This window comes from Zootoca vivipara, chromosome 3, assembly GCF_965207765.1.
Source record: "Zootoca vivipara chromosome 3, rZooViv2.hap1.1, whole genome shotgun sequence".
NCBI lineage: Eukaryota > Metazoa > Chordata > Lepidosauria > Squamata > Lacertidae > Zootoca > Zootoca vivipara.
In genome coordinates this window covers 70,700,327-70,715,995 of record NC_142586.1, presented here as the reverse complement: position 1 = coordinate 70,715,995, position 15,669 = coordinate 70,700,327, and the positions used below count along the sequence as shown (strand labels likewise).

Below are 15,669 nucleotides of genomic sequence, written 5' to 3'. Positions count from 1 at the left end.
TGTAAGTCTTAGGAACCCCCATCTGGATTGACCACGCCTCACTTCCAGCCACTGGGCAAGAATTATTTTGATTGTCCCAAGCCAAACCTCTTTTGTTTGCATTCAATAAAGTTGTGGCCTGTTTTGACCCAAAAACCCAGCCTCATTGGATTCTTATTTGCATGGGTTGGGGGGTGGGAACCCAGCACCTGGTCCTGCAAGTACAGTTTCAGTTCAGAAATAATAAAAACTGTTTGAAACAGTTTATACTTTAAAAAGAGAAATTTTAATAATTTTTTTCTATGAAATTTTTTATTATGGTCATGGAGTGGAGTGTATAACAGAAGGACTTCCCTTTAACAAAACCAACCCAAACATGTCTTCCTTTATGGACGAAACTGAAGGCATGAGAGAACTGTAGCACCATTGCCCTCCTTAGCTCTTGCAATAGAGCTCGTACTTCAACATCCTTCCAAGCTTAGTTTTCGCTGCAGTCTCCTCAAATTTTCTATCCATTTCTTCATTCTGGCTCTCAGAGAAGACACTCTTCCAGTCACCTACTATGCCTGCAAATATAAAGCATAATAAAGATTATAGTACAAGAGAGAAATATTTATTGTGGCATGAGCTTTTGGTGACTGGGGTCACTTTATCAGACACATGGAAGTGTCATAGCTGCCAAGTTTTCCCTTTTCTCGCGAGTAAGCCTATTCAGCATGAGGGAATTTCCCTTAAAAAAAGGGAGAACTTGGCAGCTATGGGAAGTGTTATTTTCAAATGATAGGTAATAAAAGAGGCCCTGCTTTTAATTCTCCACAATTACCGCCAGATGGGGCCCCAAAACTGGGCCTTTTCAGGTGCCTAAAATGTAGAGCAGCTCCCCAAGAGAGGTTCACTTGGCCCCTTTGCTGCTTGTTACAGCAAAAGCCCTCTTCTGCTGTATGGGACACACACACATGGGCTAAAAATCAGGAGGGTACACAGGAAAACAAAGTCCCTGGTGTCCCCACCTGTAGCAGGGGAAGTTTGAAGGGGGGGTTGTTACTATGTTTTGGTAAACACACTTAGCATCTTCCTAGGAAGTGGGATTCCCTGTGATCAGGAAGTCTCCTGCCCATTTTCAGCCCATACACATTTGGGTGAATGCCTGAATAGGGCTGTAGAATATTTCATTTCAGCGAGCTTTTTGTGGGTCATCATCTTGCAATATGTTCTTACTGATTTTAGAGCTCCGAAGAATGTTGCACTGAGTGGTGTGAAACTTGCTCCTGTGTAAGAATGAATACAATTGTAGCCTGAGATTGTTTCAGACTGATTATGGTTTTATGGACACCTCATTGTTGGTAGTGATGGTTTCTTGTTGTTGTTTTACTGCAATACACCATGAATGTTTTCTTGAGAGGGCACCCTTCAGAGGCAAAAATATATTATGATAAATATAAATGGCTCAGGGCCGCAGCACCTCAAGAACCATCTCTCCTTACATGAACCGACCCAGACCCTGCACTCATCATCTAAGGCCCTTCTTTGTGTGCCCTCTCCATGAAAAGTCTGGGGAGTGGCAACACGAGAACAGGCCTTTTCTGCAGTGGCTCTACACAGGGAGGTTCGGCAGCCACCTCCATTATATACCTTTAGGCGCCAGGCAAAAACTTTCCACTTAAACCAGACCTTGAGCTGATTGACATCCAATGCCCTTTTAAATGTGTTGTGGGAGGAAGGATTCTTGGTTTGTTTTTATTCCTATTTTCATTACGTATTTTGTCTTTTTTATATTGTGAATCTATGGATGAAGGGAAGTGTACAAATTTAATAAATTATTGTTATCGTTAGGATTATGGTTATTAAAATGCTAGAGCCCTTAATGTAATAAAAACATCTAAACAGCTTATATTGTAAATGATGAAAACAGAACAACCAACATTCACTAAATACATGCATGCAGTCATGTGGAAAAACTGTAAGCAGAGCCGAGATCCAAGAGGAAAGGTAGGTTTGTGGCATATTCATGAAAACAACAGATTCGAGGCTGCTTTCTACCTGATGTAACTGAAGCAGTTGGGAGGTGAAACATACAATCCCAATCCACATACTGGAGTGGTACAATCCAGTCATTAGACTGTGCTACATTTATAGATTTGCTCTAAAACATTCCACTTATAGGCTTCCTTCTCATACTGCACAATGCTTCTGGAAGAAAACGTACTAGAGAAGCAAGGTATGTACTGTTGATGAAAGCAATTTAATTCATATTAGAACAGGGGTTGGCAAACTACGGCGCATGGGCCTGATACGGCCCGAGGCGGTCTTTAAACCGGCCCCCGGCCCTTGCCGCCCGCTCGGTCAGTCCCTGCGTGGAGGTAAACTGGCGCACCACACCGGTTTAGCTCTGCACGGGACAGACTTCCAGGATGAAGCCACAGACACCTCCTTCTCCTCCCCCGCCATGGCTCCGAAAGCCAGCAGGGGAAGAGCGGCGGGCAGTGTGCATGCACACAGGTGCACACGCTCCCTCGTGCAGGCAACCGGTGGAAAAGTTTGCTGACCCCTGTATTAGAATGTTACCTTTACGGAAAAGAGCGTTGCCCAGTTTTCCGTGGGTGTTGGGGGATTTTTCTTTCATGGTGTTGAAACTGGTCTTCTCCACAATGGACTGAATATCTTGTTCCGTCACAGAAAAATTAAAGAATTCAGCTATTTTTTTTAGTCCCAAAGTTGTGTTCTGGATAAAGAAAACAAGGGTGTCACAAGTGAAAAATACTGTGACCTCATGAAACGTTTCCAGGTCCCCAGGTCCTGTTTTTGTTCTGCATTCCACGCAAAAGTTGCAACCAGAACGTAACTTTCTTGAATCCGGCTCAGTTGTTCTTTGGCTACTAAACAATATGTTTTGTAATAGAAAAATATGTGGCCTTATTATTGTTTCCAGATGTGTCTTTCCTTGCAAGCAGTAATTGTTTGGAACTGTCTATGAAGAAATGGTCCTCAATGACTTACAGTAATCCAGTCAAGATAAGATTTAACAAATCCAGAAGTTGTATTTTGAAAGAAAACATTCATGAGATGTTTACCAGTCAAAGAGGGTAGAGATGAGCAGAAACCATGATTTAAATCCTGTTTCAATTTCCTTCACACACTCTCCATTAGAAATGCTTTAAAAATAAATTTTAAAAAGTGTTATTTACCTCTTTTAGTTCCTCATAGGTAATAAACATGATATTTTTGTCATCCAGATACTTGTTCCATTCAACGATATGATCAAAATAAAGGCGGTAGGGAACTAGTAGGAAGAAAGCAGAACATTTTATTCATGTAACAAATCTCTGATAAGACAATGATAAAGGCTTTTATGTAAAATCTGAATTCATTTTCCACAAGTAACATTGGCTTATGCAAGCTAATGTTTGGAAAGGTAGCATGTGAAAATGTTTCTCAAAATGTCTTCCATGGATCTGGTTTGCTGATGGTCCTATGTTATGTCTTTTACGCCAAATCCGTAAATCTACCGAGGGAAGATTAGCCTAGGTGCAATAATGCGTTTGGGACACAGGGTGGTACAGGGGAAAAAATGCCTCAAGAACTTTGATTGGACGGCTTCTGTAGATCCAAGGTGAGTGCCTGTCTAAATCTGAGCCCCATATAATAACTGTGCTAGGGGTTTAGCTTGGAACACTTACAGGTTTACCACCTTTTGTGTAGAAAAAGCATGTCAGAATTTTGGCGCTTTGGGACGCTTTTTCTTTTGCACATTTCTGGTGTGCTCCCCCTGCCCCTATAGACTGGAAAACAAGGCCAAGATATTTGAAGACTTCGACTTGTTCAATTAGCTGGTTGTCCATGCACCATCTATGGGCCCAAGGGTTTCTTGAGAAAACCATGACTTTGGTTTTCTTGTACAGTGGTACCTCGGTTTACAAACACAATTGGTTCCGGAAGTCTGTACTTAACCTGAAGCGTACTTAACCTGAAGCGAACTTTCCCATTGAAAGTAATGGAAACTGGATTAATCCGTTCCAGGCGGTCCGTGGAGTACTTAAACTGAAAATACTCAAACCGAGGTATGACTGTAATTCATTGCCAGCTGTTCTCTCTGTTATGTCTTTTACAATGATTCATTGGGTTAATCCTATATAATAATGTCCATGTTGTCCCTGCGTCCAGATGTCCCGTGTGTCCCTGGGTCACTGCGCATGTGCCCCAGGGATACAGGGATTGGACAGCAGAGACTGCGCGCGCGCACTCTCCCCCCACTCTGCCTCCTCCAACCGCCGCTCCCGCCGGAGCGGCGGTTGGAGGAGGCGGGGGGGGGGAAGAGTGCGCGCGTCCTTCCTGTCGGCGGCTGGGGGAGAGGAAGGAAGGAGGAGAAAGCGCCGCTTTCTCCTCCTCCGTTCCTGTCCCCCTGCCGCCGACAGCAAGGACGGGTCCCAGGGTTCGGAGAAGCGCTGCGCAAGCGCTTCTCCGAACCCTGGGATGTCTGCTTCCTGTCGGCGGCTGCGGGAGAGGAACGGAGAAGGAGAAAGCAGCGCTTTCTCCTCCTCCGTTCCTGTCCCCCTGCCGCCGACAGCAATGACAGGTCCCAGGGTTCGGAGAAGCGCTGCGCAAGCGCTTCTCCGAACCCTGGGATGTCTGCTTCCTGTCGGCGGCTGCGGGAGAGGAACGGAGGAGGAGAAAGCAGCGCTTTCTCCTCCTCCGTTCCTGTCCCCCTGCCGCCAACAGCAAGGACGGGTCCCAGGGTTCGGAGAAGCGCTGCGCAAGCGCTTCTCCGAACCCTGGGATGTCTGCTTCCTGTCGGCGGCTGCGGGAGAGGAACGGAGAAGGAGAAAGCAGCGCTTTCTCCTCCTCCGTTCCTGTCCCCCTGCCGCCGACAGCAAGGACGGGTCCCAGGGTTCGGAGAAGCGCTGCGCAAGCGCTTCTCCGAACCCTGGGATGTCTGCTTCCTGTCGGCGGCTGCGGGAGAGGAACGGAGGAGGAGAAAGCAGCGCTTTCTCCTCCTCCGTTCCTGTCCCCCTGCCGCCGACAGCAAGGACGGGTCCCAGGGTTCGGAGAAGCGCTGCGCAAGCGCTTCTCCGAACCCTGGGATATCTGCTTCCTGTCGGCGGCTGCGGGAGAGGAACGGAGAAGGAAAAAGCAGCGCTTTCTCCTCCTCCGTTCCTGTCCCCCTGCCGCCGACAGCAAGGACAGGTCCCAGGGTTCGGAGAAGCGCTGCGCAAGCGCTTCTCCGAACCCCAGGATTCTAGCGCCCGTTATTGAACGGGCTGAAAACCACTAGTTAATTAATATTAGTTTTCAAATGCTCTTCACTTATGTGCCTGTGCATTGTGTGCACCAATATTTATTATATGCACTAGTTCAAATGTAATTCTTTCCACTTTATTCATTTTTCTGGAAAGTGTAGACCACCACACATAGCTTAGGCCACTTTGGCTTTGCCTGTGGCGACTGCTTGCACACAAATCACAGATTATCTAAAACTTGTTCTCCAGGGCTGAAATTCTGTATGTCAGCCAGTCAGCAAAGGTGTGGTGTATAAAAATTCAATTTCTGTTCATGATGCCATACAAGATTTCTGGTGCTTTTTTTTTTAAAGCATTTGAAAAATTGCAAATCTAAAACTGCTCTACTGAAGAATTGTGAAACTGCAAACAGTTTACAGCAGTGTTTCCCAACCAGGGGCCATATGGGGCCCACAGGATATTCCAAGGGGGGCACAAGTGAAAATTACGTAAAGGGGGGCACATAGGGAAGTGGAAAAGAAAAGAATATATATCTCTATCTATCTATCTATCTATCTATCTATCTGCAGTGGTACCTCTGGATACGTACCTCATACATTCTGGGGTGCCATTCGCACCCTGAAAAGTACGTATCCAGAGCGGCGCTTCTGCACACACACGAAGCACCAATGAGCGCTTCTGCGCATATGGGCGCGGCGGAACTTGGAAGTAAACACTTCTGGGTCCGCCGCGTTCTTACCTTAAAAGTATGCAACCCACAGCGTACGCAACCCAAGGTATGACTATATACACACACACATACACACACACACGCACAGTGGTGCCTCGCAAGATGAAATTAATTCGTTCTGCAAGTCGCTTTGTCTTGTGACAATTTTGTCTTGCAAAGAGCGGTTTGCCGCAGCAAAAAAATGAAAAAACATAAGCAAAACCGCAAAAAAAAATCGTCTTGCGATGCATGGCCATAGAAAACTTCGTCTTGCGAGTCACCAAACACATCACAAAATGCATTCGTCTTGTGAGTTTTTCGTTGCGCGAGGCATTCGTCTTGCGATGTACCACTGTATACAGTGTATATCACTGTATACAGTGGTACGGTACCTCGACATCCAAACGACTCGACTTCCGAAGGTTTCGACTTCCAAAGTCGACAACCCCAGAAGTATTTTCGTCGCACGCACCCCGCACGTGCGTTCTGCGCCTGTGCAGAAGCGCGAAATCGCGCTTCACGCAAGCGCAGAACGGACGCTTCAACAACCGAAGACTTCGACTTACAAAGACGGCCGCGGAACGGATCATCTTCGTAAGTCGAGGTATACACACACACACACACACACACACACACACTGATTGGCTGGCTCTCTGCTTGGCCAATCACAAGCAGGTAAGGGGACAGCCCACCAGGGGGCGAACTTGTGCTTCTTTTTGCCACATGCATTTTCTTGGTTTTTTGCCAGCAGGAGAGGATGATCACGGAGGCTCCTGTTTTGACCACTGCTTATAGCTGCCACCAGTGTTGGGCCAGGTGGTAGCCTGGGCCTGACTCTGCAATGTGCAGGGTGCGATCCACCTCAACACCAAGCAGATTGGTGCCTTCGGATGTTGCTGAGGGGTACATGACTCGTTGGCAGCATCGGCCTGGCTCTGCAGCCCCAGCACCTAGCCTCGTCTGGTGCTGCTGACGTGCTAGTAAATAAGTGTCTACTCAGAAGAAAGCTGCACTGAGTTCAGTGGGCCTTACTCCCAGGTAAAGGTGTGTGGGGCTATAGTGTTTTATCTAGACAGCCAGGGCTCCTCTGGATGACAAGATCTTTTTGCACCAGGCCAGGAAGGACAACCTTCCTTTTTAAAATTCTCCCATATATACAGAACTCCTTGTGAGCCTTTTGCAGACCCTCCAAGTGTCCCTATCTTCCAGTGACAGTCCCAGATTTACAGAAGTCATCCCAATTTCTGATTTGATCCCAGAATGTCCTGCTTTTCCTTATTTTCACCAAATGTTGAAGGGTATGGAGTTATCCAACCCCCAAGTCATCTGAAGGCAGCCCTGTATAGGGAAGGTCTTTTATGTTTAATGTTTTATTATGTTTTTATATATGTTGGAAGCCTCCCAGTGTGACTAGGGCAACCCAGTCAGATGGGTGGCGTATATGTAGTAAAAATTATTATTATGGACAAAGGTGTCCCTATTTTCGTTGGAGAAATGTTGGAGGGTATGCTTACAGATGTTTCCCTCTCTGTATCAAATAACTGGGGTCAAATAAGTGTTGTTTATTTTTTATAACAAAGGACGCGGCTGGCGCTGTGGACTAAACCACTGAGCCTAGGGCTTGCCAATCAGAAGGTCGGTGGTTCGAATCCCTGCGATGGGGTGAGCTCCCGTTGTTCGTTCCCTGCTCCTGCCAACCTAGCAGTTCGAAAGCACGTCAAAGTGCAAGTAGATAAATAGGTACTGCTCCGGCAGGAAGGTAAACGGCATTTCCTTCTGCTGCTCTGGTTCACCAGAAGCGGCTTAGTCATGCTGGCCACATGACCCAGAAGCTGTAGGCCAGCTCCCTCGGCCAGTAAACCGAGATGAGCGCCGCAACCCCAGAGTCATCCGCGACTGGACTTAATCGTCAGGGGTCCCTTTACCTTTACTTTTTATAATACATGGAAGATGGATCTCCCTTGAGAGGATCTGTACCAGGCACCCCCAAACTTCAGCCCTCCAGATGTTTTGGACTACAATTCCCATCATCCCTGACCACTGGTCCTCTTAGTTAGGGATCATGGGAGTTGTAGGCCCAAACATCTGGAGGGCGGCAGTTTGAGGATGCCTGATCTGGACTCTCCTTCCTTAGAGGTTTTAAAGCAGAGGTTTGTTGTGGATGCTTTAACTGAGTTTCCTACATTGCAGGGGGTTGCACTAGAATGATAACCCTTGGAGTCCCTCCCAACTCTATGATTCTATGGTTTTTCTGCTTCAGTAATATTTCATTAAGTTCCTATCATTTTATGTAATTGTATTTTGTATAAATTATAAATAAAACATGTTCTATTTAGAAACAAAACATTTAAATAGCTACCTTTCTGGATGGGGTGGGGGTGGGGCACAGGAAGGAAACAAGATTGGAAGGGGGCCACGGTCAGAAAAAAACCCTGATTTAGAGCAACATGACCTTTTCTTCTTCTTACAAATTCATATTTCTGTTGTACCTAGAATAGAATTTAATAGGCTGAATGGAAGAGGCACATACCTATTCCACCGATAAATTCTGAGAAGAACTCATCCCAGGTTTTCTGATCAGGGACGATTTTAATGCCTTTGGAAAAATGGAAGTAGGATACAGCCGTGTCTTTTGGATTTCGAAACAAAACCAGGATCTTCAAAACAGAAAGAGGCATAACAGGTATGCAAAACTAGGGGGACAAAGTTCATACCCATAACACCAAAAACATAAATCATCTAATCTTTTTCTTTAATCTGTAGTATGAAAATATTCATGTATTTGGCCATGAATTAATATGACAACGTTTAGAGAAAGAACATAAAACAAGGGGACAAACACCTTAAAATAATAATAATAATAATAATAATAATAAGGTGAGCTCCTAGCTCATTGTTAGAAATTGCTCGTTGAACGTGGAGGTCAATCCCTCAGAATCCCAGGTAAAAATTGTACAGGATTGCAGTGTCAGGGCGGAATCCAATGTAGCACCAACGCCACTGTTCCATCAGCACAAGGATTTCTGCTTGTGCAACAGAAGGCCTCGCCCTCTCCTTTCCATTTACTCCCCCTTAAACTACTGTGGAGTTTCCCCCAACCCTTTGGAGCAGATTTGGAGAGGACATGGGGCATGTACAGAGAGAGGCAAAGACTTTTTAAACAAGTGTAAATCCTTTGGCTGATGGGACTCCATAGCAGAAAGCCATCCTTAGGATGGGAAAAGCCTCTGCTTGAGACCCTGAAAAACTGCTGCCATGCAGAATGCAACCATTCAGTGGCTGGGCATAATGCTAATGTATTCTTTAGCATTATTTTTAAAAGCTGCAGCAAACCTTAGACTCGTGGGCTGCACCTCTGCTCTCCTCCCCTTCTTATACAAGGAGACTGAAAGCTTCTGCCCTTGGTTTTGAATAAAACAGTTTCCCATTGTAAAAATAAAAGAAACAAACCTAAAGTTTATTCTGACCAGAATCTGTAACAACAGTTTGTTCATTGCCATATTTTGGTATGTAAGCCAATTTGATGAATTTTTCATGAAAAGTGGTATATAAATATTCTAAATGAATGGATGGATGGATGGATGGATGGATGGATGGATGGATTAAGGAAACTTTAAGCAGTGAACTTACCTTTGCCTTTTTTTGGAAAATAGATTTGGGAATCTTCTGAGGAAAGAGATGTGTTTTTATCACTCTTCTGGAAGGTAACTTCTTCAACCTCTTTAGTAACATGTTAGGGAAAAAAGAGAAATGTTTGGGCAAAAAATAGCAGGGTGGTTCGATTGTACTATAGGAATAATCCACAGCAAGTTTGACACATTGAGAGCTGCTTCACATAACTCTGAATGTAACCATTTCTATGCAGAAGTAAGTCTTATGGAATTCCTTGGAGTTCACTCCCAGGTAAATCGGGTTAGGATTGCAGCCTTAAATATTCGGAAGCCAGACAAGGCACAGCTGAAGTCACTTGTTTTTGTCTCTGGCTTCTACAAGCTCATCCAAACAAAAATGCCCAGAAGAGGTTTTGAGTTGAGCTTTGGCACTGAGTTGAGCTTTGGCACCGAGAAACTGAATTCAAAGCTGGGAGGCAGTTCTCTTTACCCACCCCAAGGACACTAACTCATCAAACTGACTGCCTATTTCTGGAGCACAGTAGGTTGGAGAAGACCTTGAGGTATCTCTCATGTCATTCAAATGAATCAAGCTATGCACTATTCTCTCCAATACTGACCTCAAACTTCCCGGGATCTCCAAATTCAAGGAATGGCATTAGTTTTAGTTCGTTCTCTATCTGCTGCCTCCGCTTCATTTCTTCTTCATCGTATTTTCCAGATGCAGCTTCCAACTCTTTTAAAATCTGACCAACCCAGTTTGTACCTGAAGGAATGCTAAAGAACTGTTAGAAAACACAGAAAGAGACTCCTCATACCTGCTGTAACATAGGCCTTGCATCACCATTGCACAGCCAAAGGAACTTCAGAAGCGAGATTCATAACCATAGAATTTGAATGTGGTTGTGGTGTGCATATAGGATAAAGAATAGTAGTACAATCAAGTTGACTGTTCTGCGAGACTCCCAAAGGGGGAGGTTGTTTTGCTTTGAGATAAGTACAATATAGCGGGTGGCACTGTGGGGACGCAGGTGGCACTGTGGTCCAAACCACTGACCCTCTTGGACTTGCCGATCAGAAGTTTGGCTGTTCGAATCCCCACGACGGGGTGAGCTCCCGTTGCTCGGTCCCTGCTCCTGCCAACCTAGCAGTTTGAAAGCACGCAGTGCAAGGTAGATAAATAGGTACCGCTCCAGCGGGAAGGTAAACAGCTTTTCCGTGCGCTGCTCTGGCTTCGCTAGAAGCGGCTTAGTCATGCTGGCCACATGACCCGGAAAAACTGTTTGCAGACAAACGCCAGCTCCCTCAGCCTGTAAAGTGAGATGAGCGATGCAACCCCAGAGTCATCTGCGACTGGACTTAACTGTCAGGGGTCCTTTACCTTTCACAACATAGATAAAACCATATGTGTTCAGTGGTTTGCATTGGTTTTTTGTGGGGGTTTTTTTCAGGGGTGATAATGAGGCCAATTCAGATGATTAGCGGGTTCTTTCCCCTAGACCAGGCATCCCCAAACTACGGCCCTCCAGATGTTTTGGCCTACAACTCCCATGATCCCTAGCTAACAGGATCAGTGGTCAGGGATGATGGGAATTGTAGGCCAAAACATCTGGAGGGCCGAAGTTTGGGGATGCCTGCCCTAGACCTAACTTAAGAATGATGTCCATTAACCTCTCCCAAGTCAGATCAGGGTCCCCACTGTCACTCTGTTCCTTTGAATTCCTTTGAATTCTGCCTTGCTATATCTGTATATCTCTGTTTCTCTTGGTCCATGGACTTTGCAAGAAGTAAAGTTGTGATGGAGCTGAGCAGGGCAGAATGATTTTATTGTATTGAACCCTTCAGGATTTTGTCTATACACCAATAAAAGGTTTGAGATTGAGATTGAAAAACAAAACAAAACAATGTTACACTTGTCAATAGTGTGATGCCCAATTGTGGAACAGTCTCCCCTCACATACCTTGTTCATGCCAACCCTGAGGGGTTTTAGGTGCCTTGTAAAATATATTTTTATTTATTTAGGCATTTTGTTAGCCGACTGTGAGCAGGGGTGTAATGAAGCGGGGGGGGGGTTGATTTAAATCAAATTTATTTAAATCATGATTTAAATTACTAGTCAGTAAGATTTAAAATCTTTTTTTCTTTTTCTTTTTTACAGAAAGACTCATTCATGCTGGTATAATCTTAATATTTACAACCAGATGAAGTTTTCATTTTTGGAAGAATAAATTTTCAGAGTAGTTTTTACAGCTATATCAAAAATTACTGATTTGGTTATACTATTAGAAATACATACAGGGCCGGTGCGTCCATTTTAGGCGAACTAGGCCGTTGCCTAGAGCGCGTAAATGGAGGGGGCGCAAAAAAACCCCGCCGCCGCCGCCCTCCCACGGCACGCGCTCACGCTCCTCCCGCCTATGGAGCAGCAACGAGTGAGCGGTGGCGGTGGCGGCGGCAGCGCCCGTAGCTGAAGCCTTCAGCTATGGGCGCTGTTGCTGCTGCCGCCACCGCCCGCTCGCTGCAGCCACCGCTGAAGAGCTCACAGCGTCCCTTCCATAGGCGGGAGGCACGCGAGCCAAAATGAGAGCTCAGCGCCCTCCCGCCTATGGGTGGGACACAGGGGCGTCAGCGGCGTTGTGCACGCGTCATGGCGCATGTGCCTGGGGGGGGGGCGCCAGAAGGTGATTTTGTCTAGGGCGCAAAAAGCCCTAGCACCGGCGCTGAATACATAGACAGTTAATTATGAAATTATTGCAAGGTTTAATAAGTTAACTGTTTATATTTGGACAACTTTTCTGCTGTACTTTATGGGAAGGAGAAAAACAATCATTTCCTTAATAACAATTTAAACAATTTATTTAATTAAAGCAATAACATGATAGCTTATGTATCCATGTTTGTTAACTGATGTGATTAAACTTTTTTTAAAAAAACAACAACAACACAAAACTTACTCTGAGTTTTAGCACACATGATAAACTTAAAGCAAATCCTTATTTCCTGATGAATAGCCTTTGGACTATAATGTAGCTTAAATAGAAAGCTATCTTTAGAAAGATTTTTCCTCCAAAAGCATTTTATTTTAAAAATCCAATTTAAATTTAAAAAATCCAATTTAAATAAAAAAATCCAATTCAAATAAAAAAATCCAATTTAAATCAAAAAATCTAATTTTTTTAAAAAAATCATTTATTTTTATCCACCCTGTCATGAAGTGTAACAGGGTGTAACACGGGGCGAGGTTCTGCATGCTCTGCTGACATGTGAGAAGGCCAGGAACAGAACCCACACACAAAATGGTTGTCGCCTTATATGTGTAAATAAGCCATATACCCTCATGACACCACACCACATTCTCTGCTGTGCCTCATTCCAAAATAAACATGAACCCTGGGCAAGCGCCTGGAACCCCAGTATGCATGCAAGGACACGATTGGGATGGATAATGCCCCCCCCCCCCACTCACACACACCTGTGCTGCATCTCATTGTAATGCTTATGGAACTTGGCATTTTTATTTCCATGCTTATTAGTTCATATCATTTAACATATAGGAGGTTTTTAAAACCATAAATAGCAAGATCTCATTTTGCGGGCCCTGTATTTCTCGCCACCCCCCATCCCTTCTCTTAGATATAGGTGTTTTGTTTTTCTTTTGATGCACTTTCACCAAGAGAGCTCATTAAATATTTCACAACTAAGTTTCTGCTGATTAAAAAAAGGACGTGGTGCTAATTATACAGTGGTACTTTGGGTTAAGAACTTAATTCATTCTGGAGGTCTGTTCTTAACCTGAAACCGTTCTTAACCTGAGGTACCACTTTAGCTAATGGGGCCTCCCGCTGCCGCCGCGCGATTTCTGTTCTCCTCCTGAAGCAAATTTCTTAACCCGAGGTACTATTTCTGGGTTAGCAGAGTCTGTAACCTGAAGCGTCTGTAACCTGAGGTACCACTGTAATGAGAACCTTAATATTATAATATAAATGCTTTAGTAGTAGTAGTAGTAGTACAGTCATACCTCGGTTTAAGTACGCCTTGGTCTGAGTACTTTCAGTTTAAGTACTCCGCGGACCATCTGGAACAAATTAATCCACTTTCCATTACTTTCAATGGGAAAGTTCGCTTCAGGTTAAGTATGCTTCGGGTTAAGTACAGGCTTCCGAAACCAATTGTGTACTTAAACCGAGGTATCACTGTAGTAGTATTCTCTCTCACACACACACACCAAGTATTTCTTGCAAGATGAACATACTCACCAGTTTTGGGGTATCCCACTAATACCACATCATCACTCCGAGCTTCAAATGTGTCAATAATTTTCAGTGTGTCGGGACAACAGACTATGTTAGGGTATAAACCCCCATCATGCGTAAACAACTGGTCTTCAGGAGCAGCCTTTCCAGCTTCTTCCAACTTCTTGTCCAGCATGTCCTTAAATTCTTCCTGAGACATGATTGTGCAGAATAGGAGACTAGTGCACAGGCAGACTGAGATCTCGGCCAATGGTGAAATAAACAGATATAAGATATAATTATAGATCCATCGTCTAATCACATGCTCAAGAATAAGTTGCCGTGCCTGCTTTGAAGAAGAGAACTGGTTACAGATTAACTCTGAGTTGGTGTTTGGAGCGCAAGAAAGGACTCTGACCTTCTTCTTCCAGCCTGCACAGCATTTAGTGAAGGTGCGGCCAACTTGTGCTGAGCCAGGACGTTGAGAAATGTTTGTTTCTGAGAGAGAAAATTGGCTAGAGGGAGAGGGAGGAGGGGGGTGCATTTCCTGGAAACACGCGAATAGAAGAAGGCAGTTTTCCTTGCTTCCACCCACAAGGAGGAGTTGAAGTCAACTTCTAAGCTGAGATTTCAACATCTGGAACTCCAAATTGGACAGAAGCATGCACGTTACTGGGAGTGAAACGGCTTTCATTAAACTCGTACTCACGCAATCCATAGATTTTGATTATGCTGTGCAGAAACCCCAAGCCAAACTGAGGACACAGATGATGCCTTCCTGGAACAGATGGCCAAGCATTCCAAAGGAAGTGAGATAGTAGTAATGGGGGATTTCAACTATCCTGATATTTGTTGGATGTCAAACTCAGCCAAGAGCATAAGGTCGAACAGATTCCTCACTGGCCTTGCAGACAACTTCATTGTCCAGAAAGTGGGAGAAGCAACAAGAGGATCAGCCATTTTAGATCTGGTCCTAACCAATAGTGATGACTTGGTTAGTGGGGTAGAAGTGGCAGGATCATTAGGTGGGAGTGACCATGCTCTTCTGGAGTTTATTATCCAGCGGAAAGGAGCAACCAAGCATACTAAGGTCCAAATTCTAGACTTTAAGAAAGCCAACTTCAGAAAACTTAGGGAAACGCTGGGTGAAATCCCATGGACAGTAATACTAAAAGGGAAGGGAGTTCATGATGGTTGGGAGTTTGTTAAAAGGGAGATATTAAAAGCACAACTTCAGGCAATACCAATGAGACGGAAACATGGAAGGTGCCTAAAGAAGCCAGGCTGGCTATCTAAAGAACTTTTGACTGAGTTAAGATTTAAAAGGGATATGTACAAAAAATGGAAAAGGGGGGAAATCTCCAGAGAGGAATTCAAACATATAGCCAGCACGTGTAGAGACAAAGTCAGAAAAGCTAAAGCACAGAATGAACTCAGGCTCGCCAGAGAGGTTAAAAGCAACAAAAAGGGCTTTTATGGGTATGTCCGTAGCAAAAGGAAAAACAAGGAAACAGTGGGGTCACTCAGAGGAGAAGATGGTGAAATGCAAACAGGGGACAGAGAAAGGGCAGAACTCCTCAATGCCTTCTTTGCCTCAGTCTTCTCCAAGAAAGAAAACAACGCCCGACCTGAAGAATATGGAGCAGATGATTCAGCAGGGGAAACACAGCCCAGAATAAGTAAGGAGGTAGTACAAGAATACTTGGCTAGTTTAGATGTATTCAAGTCTCCAGGGCCAGATGAACTACATCCAAGAGTATTAAAAGAACTGGCAGAGGTGATTTCAGAACCACTGGCAATAATCTTTGAAAATTCCTGGAGAACAGGCGAAGTTCCAGCAGACTGGAGGAGGGCAAATGTTGTCCCTATTTTCAAAAAGGGGAAAAGAGAGGACCCAAACAAT

The 15,669-nt window shown here is 44.7% G+C and overlaps 1 protein-coding gene across 1 annotated transcript; it reads right to left on the bottom strand.

Annotated features, from left to right (window-relative positions):
* Positions 1 to 242: 242 nt before the first annotated feature.
* On the bottom strand, positions 243 to 14,530 carry LOC118081928 (sulfotransferase 6B1). The gene is made up of 7 exons (XM_035108532.3): positions 13,791 to 14,530; positions 10,154 to 10,299; positions 9,553 to 9,642; positions 8,453 to 8,579; positions 3,165 to 3,259; positions 2,545 to 2,701; positions 243 to 545 (listed from the first exon to the last, which is right to left on the bottom strand). Exons 1-7 carry the CDS (start codon positions 14,308 to 14,310, stop codon positions 415 to 417), a joined length of 1,266 nt encoding a protein of 421 aa, XP_034964423.1. The 5' UTR covers positions 14,311 to 14,530; the 3' UTR covers positions 243 to 414.
* Between the last annotated feature and the right edge of the window lie 1,139 nt (positions 14,531 to 15,669).

What these genes read in the sequence shown, in the direction of transcription:
- LOC118081928 (XM_035108532.3), bottom strand. Translation starts at nt 14,310, where the DNA reads ATGCACCCCCCTCCTCCCTCTCCCTCTAGCCAATTTTCTCTCTCAGAA. An exon ending in TTTTCCAAAAAAAGGCAAAG is followed by an intron (nt 8,580 to 9,552) that starts GTAAGTTCACTG and finishes TCTGTTTTGAAG; the next exon opens with ATCCTGGTTTTGTTTCGAAA. An exon ending in AGAATTTATCGGTGGAATAG is followed by an intron (nt 3,260 to 8,452) that starts GTATGTGCCTCT and finishes TCTTCCTACTAG; the next exon opens with TTCCCTACCGCCTTTATTTT.